This window comes from Setaria viridis, chromosome 9 (genome assembly GCF_005286985.2).
Source record: "Setaria viridis chromosome 9, Setaria_viridis_v4.0, whole genome shotgun sequence".
Taxonomy (NCBI): Eukaryota; Viridiplantae; Streptophyta; class Magnoliopsida; order Poales; family Poaceae; genus Setaria; species Setaria viridis.
In genome coordinates this window covers 13,916,977-13,923,139 of record NC_048271.2, presented here as the reverse complement: position 1 = coordinate 13,923,139, position 6,163 = coordinate 13,916,977, and the positions used below count along the sequence as shown (strand labels likewise).

Sequence of the window (6,163 nt, the reverse complement as noted above, 5' to 3'; positions counted from 1 at the left end):
CGGTACTATACGTAGCAGAGACCAAGATGCCAAACAGGAAACAGCGTTCTGCAGTAGGTCTCGCAATAGCAACAGCAGGGTATAAACGCTATTGCTATAAGGTAGCATTCAAAATGCTAGCATATTGAAACTTACTCAGTGTTATAGCGTTCCTTGGGAAGCTATAACACTCGCAAGACTGGTATATACAGCGGCTGCTATTTAGACCTTGTAGCGGTTCATTACAAGCACAATAACCCCAATTACAAGCTTTTTTTCATTCTAAACGTTTTATCTCATAACCTTACTTGGATCCACAACTAATCCAAGTTCGAGCTTTAATACAACACAAGGGTAGATTCATGGCTCTAAACAATGGACAGTCAGCTAATCTCTCCCGGCCACTTCAGAAGAACATGGGCTACTCGTTTCAGAACATTGGGATAGCTGCTTATAACTGCAGATGAGTCGGGTCAGAATAGTAACTCAGCCTTTCTGGTGAATCTTTTCGGCCACACGAATAAAGCGTTTGTGGCCAGTAGAAACAAAGACCAAAAGTAAAAAACACCAGCTCGAGTCTCGTCACACGAGTTCACATTGTTAATCCATGGAATCCCTTAATCCATTGTTTCCAGATATTGCATTTGTATGATTGCAGTTGGGACAGCGAACAGAAAGCAAGGAAACAAACAGGCCTGAAACAAAACAGATTTTACATTGGAACTAGCGAATACAAGACGCAAAAGGCTTGCAGGAGTTGACATCTACATTCAGTAGGACACCTGAAATCCACTGGGCAGCTGAAATTTATGTGAATGTTTTACAAAAATCATTGTTAGCATCAATATAGAAAAGGCAGATTTAGGAGGGAGTCGAAAGAAAATACCTTCAGTTCTTGTACTTAGAGCTCTGTGGAATTAGTAGTCACCTTTCTCATATGCCTCACCTTGCTCTGGGGCTCCAGGTTCTGTGCTGATATGACCCAGGGTCTTCCCGATAGTACCGTACCCATGCTCATGTGGCTTCTGAGTGCTCAGTTTCCTGGCCAAGACCATCTTGACCATAACCATAAGCATCATGACTTTTGCGCTGCTCATTGTAGCCATAATCCTGACCATAACCAGCCATATTTCTTTCATGCCTAGGATCACCGTTGCCATATGCACCCCTCTCATGCAAGTGACGACCTCCATCTCGGTTATCTGCATGCTCATAATCTTTGCCATGGTCCCTGCCACGATCACGATGGTGGTTATGTGTCCGCTTGTGTTGCCTCTCTCCTCTTCTATCATAGTCACGACCATGATCCCTGTGCTTACTTTTATCATGACAGCTGCGATCACGTTCACGCCCACGATCTCCTCCCCTGTCCCTCCCTTGGTTCTTGTCCAGTGTCCTATCATGATCTCTACGGTTGTGCCTCCCTTCTCTAGATTCACGATCACACGTCCGGTCATGCGAACGCTCACGGGTTCTTTCATCCTGGTCCTTTTCCCGCACTCTATTCCGAGATTTCTCAAAATTCCTGCAGAAAATGAAATATGGAAAAGAAACTTGATATAAACACCAATGTAAGCCATCCGTCCCATTATTTTCTATGATAAGTTGACTGTTTACCTATCTGCATGATGATCATCCCTCCTAGGCTCCTCTGATCTGGGTTGCCCAACAAGCTGTTGCACCCTGGTAATCAAAAAATTGAGGTGTCAAAACAGTAACAAGGAGACATGACATATTCCTAAATAACAGCATCAAGCTTCAATGAACCACAAAATGTGAAATACTATTTAGAGCGATAAGCATTTAGTATAAATCAAAAATTTGAGAATGAACAGACAGAAATGTACAATGGCAAATCCTAGTTCTCAAGTTAGCGCACCATTCTTTTCATTGAGGTAAGTAAATATTAGTAGGCAGCCCGTTGCAAGGAAGGAAAGAGCAAGAGCTAGGGCAAAGTGCTCGATTTACGGTTGTGGACTCTGAATTGTAAGCCGAAGAAGCATTCCTGTGACCTGGCCCCTTCAAATATTGGAAAATCAACTCTATGTATCTGCCGCCCATATTGATATTGATTTTGCGGCCTTTGTTCTTGCAGGTATTGGTACGGGTCATGCTGTTGAGTTGGAAGCTGTTGGTTAAGGTTATCCTGGTTTCCAAATCGGTTTGTTTATACTCTGTCCTTACCATAGCTAAAATCATTGACTATCAAGCGATCAACTACAGAATGAATTTACCTAGCAGCACACTTGTGGTCAGCACCTTCAGCACCGATCCTGCTTGATCCAACTCCACCACCTAGTCTCCTGGGTCGCCAATTTGGAACAGTTCTTCCACGCTCCACATCAGCTAGTAGCCTCTTGTTGTCCAATTTTCTTCCATCTGCTTGCTTGTATGCATCTGGTACAACGACCATATTCAGGGAGAAAATGATGAGACATCAAGCACACATAAGTATTCTGCATGGAGCATTTGCTATCAAAGACTTACTTTTCATGTCCCGGGTGTGGGCATATTCTACAAATGCATATCCTCTGGGTTTTTTTGTTTCCTTGTCAGTCACAAGACGAACCTGCAATGTCCCAAGATCATAATTAGGGACTTCTAAAGAGAATTGTACTGATCTTGAGAGCAAGAAGCTATGCCACTAGTTGTCATTGAAATAGTTTATTTCTGCTTAACATTCTACAAGTCTATCTTGCACGACAGAAAGGCACAAGGCCTAACTAGTCGTGCTAACCTTGCATGTGTAGAACTTCCACTCCACATGAGGATTGAAATCATGTACAACATCAACACAGCCGGAGGAAAAGGCGAAGTCCAGATTGGTCCATATTGGAAAATAAATTGCCCATCCCCTTACCAGGGAACTTAACTAAAGGAAATAAAGTGAATGGCAATATACTAAATACTATACCAGTTTCTCCTCCACATTGCAGTAATTTGTTCAACCTTTGTGATCAAGACAAACAAATAGCAACAGCAGTTACAGGAAATAACTAATAAAAGCAATTGAGTGATGAGCAGATATTCCTTACACACAGAAAAAAAAAGAAAGAATATCAAAATCTAGGAGTTGGGAGATGCCATTAGTGTTATATTTTGATGTCGTTTCCTCCATGAGAAGCAGAAGTTTGCAGCACCAATAGCTTTAACAGTTCATATGAATTAACTATAAACACTATACTCACCATCAGACCTACGCATGAATTAACACCCTGCCTGCAGATAAGCTGCTTTAAGAAATAAATATGATATATGCTTTACTTGTGTCATTGTCACCATTCTTCAAGCTTGTTTGCTTGAGTGGGATATGCATGTTTGTGCAATGGGAAAACCTAGTAAAAAATTAACTCGACCTTGCTGCCTTTGACAGAAGAATGACTTCCACTGTTCCTTGAGAAATATCTCACCAGAAATAAAGATACTAGAACAGAGAAGACCCAACACAGCTGCATACAAAATTACCTTTGGGTGTTCTCCCAGTAAAATCTTCTGGCGCTCGCATTTTTGTACTAATAATTGTGCAAATTAAAATTTCTAACCAAAGATCCAGTGCATGGGACTAATTAGTTAACACCAGAGACAATCACCTAAACTTAAATAGTAAATATAACTACTTCAATATTGGTCCATCCGGGTATATCAAAATCTAGCTTAGTAGCTAGGTTCCATTAAAAAGAAAATGTATCAAAATCTGACCCTTTCAACTGAGTCGTGCCTATAAATGCCATCGAGGTACAAATGTATCATATGTCCTCCCACATGGATCACATCAGAGCATATTGTTTCTTATCAATACCATTTTGCCAAAAGAAAAGTTCCACATAGAGCAGCTCTGCATTTTTTTCTTAGAGAAATATACTAGAAGGCAGTTCTTTTTTAAAAAAAAAGCACGAAAACAATATAAATAACCAACAACAGCTGATTTTAGAAATTCTTAAGCAAGGAAGATTCTTAATTCTCTGTGGTGTGAACAACATCATAAAAGATAGAAATCCTTATAGCATCTTGTTATGAGAACTATGAGAGAATTATATAAGCATAGTGAAGCGACGTCTAATTGACTACTATTTTTTCAGTGCCCACCAATGATTGTCACCAACTAGGATAATTGAACCTTAACAGAGAGGAATAACTTCACCTGCATTAGGATTCACCACATATACTTACCCTTTTAATAGGCCCATAAGCTTCAAACTCCTTTTTAATCCTATGCTCTGATGTCTCATAATTCTGCAAAAGTTAAGCAAGGTCAATGAGCCTTGAGCAATATGGTGCAAAACAGTGCTGGTTTCAGAAGAATGAAAGTTGCATGAATGGTGTGCCATATCTACTTACAAGTCTTGCAACAAAGAGTGTTTTGTATGGATCTCCAGTGGCATTGGGGTCACTCTGTGGGTCATCTGCAAAGGTGTAAAAAATAACAACTTATCATAGTGATCGCAGTACTATAGCTGTTATCTATTATCTGAAACAAAAGGGCTGTGTGCCCTGAGGAAGAGCTTACACTTCTGAAGCTCTTCAGCAACTTTTGCTGCACCTTCTTCAAGCTTAAGCTGGCGGATTCTTGCTTTCTTTGCAGCCTGTACGCAGCAACATATATTACTCAAACCAGTGATATAACAGGAGAACTGTACAGAAATTCAAAAATATAATACAAGAAATCGTATAAAGTACGGGCACATGTTACCTAGTTGATGTACCATTCACAAAGTGCAACATTTTTGTTTCACATTTATAAAAGGACCCGAAATTGACAAGGTAGTTGTTTGAATAAAGTGCAAAGATGCCTTCTCAAAATGGAAACATTTGAATGGCTCATTTTCACTGGAGCAATCTCACCAACAAGGCACATCAAGACCTGTACCACTACCTGCTCCATGCTCATTAGGCATTCTCTTGCTCTAGACAGATTAACATAAAGAATGCAACTAAATTCTGACTACACAGCATCAACCTCCTCAAAAACCTAATGATGCAGCCAAAAGAGAAATCCTTCTAGCATTATAACATGTAATATCATCATAAGCATATACTATTTGACAATGACCTCAAAGAAACCACACTAAAATGCTGGCACCCCAAAATTTAGCACAAAAATTGCAATCACAATGGCCGAATGCGTACCCTAGTCTCGCCCTTGGTGAAAGGATGCGCATACTCGGGATCCCCAGGCTCTGCAAACTGCGACACAAAATGTGCAATCCCTGCAACGAATAAACAACATCAGACCAGCATTTCTCCCTGAAACAATCGAGCCAGGGGAACCCGGACGGTGAATTACCAGTATAAGCCGGCAACTTGGGCTTCTCGATGGGCGGCTTGTACTCCGGAGGTGGCCGCGGCTCGAACAGCTTCAGCAGGTTCGACGTGAGCCCCGTCGGGTGGCCCTGCCCTATCTGCAATGAAACCAAATCTCAGACCGAATCGAATCAAACGGAAGAGGCGAAAAGGGCAAGGTTAGGGTTTATGGGCGGGGGAGGAGGCGGCTTACGAGCTTGAGTTGGAGGGTGTTGGCGCGGTTCGGTCCCTTCGTACGAGACTGCACGCCGGCGTCCGGGTTCCGCATCATCGCGTTGCCGTAGTCGCCCATGGCGGCGGCGACGGAGATTTGCGAAAAGGTGGTCGAAGCGTCGAGGAGAAAGTTGATTTGATCGTATCTAGTGGTGTGGGTCTCCGTATACAGAGGTTGGTTTGCGATTATCCGAATCGTTTTTGGTTTCTACGAAAATGTTTTTTATGATTTCTACGAAAATGTTGGATTTATTTAAAGAGTTTCTGATAACTAATAAAGTTCACGTGGCACGCACGTGTTTTCAGAAAAAAATATTATCGAACACTTGATGTTTATTCACAGAACATGTATAGTAGTACCAATTTCTTTTTATTAAACTAAAACTTATTAAGTATAATTGCAACCAGAGATTTGTTGCTGGTACTAAAAACCACAATGTCTCACATATTTAGTTTTCTTGGTGCAATAGTTTACAAGAGCGCAATGCCATGGTTTCACGTTCATACAAAAACAACTACAAAAGATGATAATAAATCCACCACAAAGAGATCAATTTTGAAAGGAAACACATGAATGATGACACGATCCTAAAAACAAACAATCGATCTGTTCAAACAAGATGTGGGCGAGTAATGGCACTGGACGCAAAAACATGTTGCAGAAGCAGAA

The 6,163-nt window shown here is 41.1% G+C and overlaps 1 protein-coding gene across 2 annotated transcripts; it reads right to left on the bottom strand.

Annotated features, from left to right (window-relative positions):
• Nucleotides 1-537: 537 nt before the first annotated feature.
• On the bottom strand, nucleotides 538-5,644 carry LOC117838097 (U1 small nuclear ribonucleoprotein 70 kDa). 2 transcript variants are annotated; one of them, XM_034717978.2, is made up of 11 exons: nucleotides 5,474-5,644; nucleotides 5,264-5,378; nucleotides 5,107-5,186; nucleotides 4,487-4,562; nucleotides 4,318-4,382; nucleotides 4,150-4,212; nucleotides 2,467-2,548; nucleotides 2,214-2,376; nucleotides 1,597-1,662; nucleotides 866-1,504; nucleotides 538-779 (listed from the first exon to the last, which is right to left on the bottom strand). In XM_034717978.2, exons 1-10 carry the CDS (start codon nucleotides 5,570-5,572, stop codon nucleotides 994-996), a joined length of 1,320 nt encoding a protein of 439 aa, XP_034573869.1. In that variant the 5' UTR covers nucleotides 5,573-5,644; the 3' UTR covers nucleotides 538-779; nucleotides 866-993. The 2 variants fall into 2 exon arrangements, with proteins under 2 accessions (XP_034573869.1, XP_034573871.1); XM_034717980.2 differs by having other exon boundaries at nucleotides 538-674.
• Nucleotides 5,645-6,163: the final 519 nt, after the last annotated feature.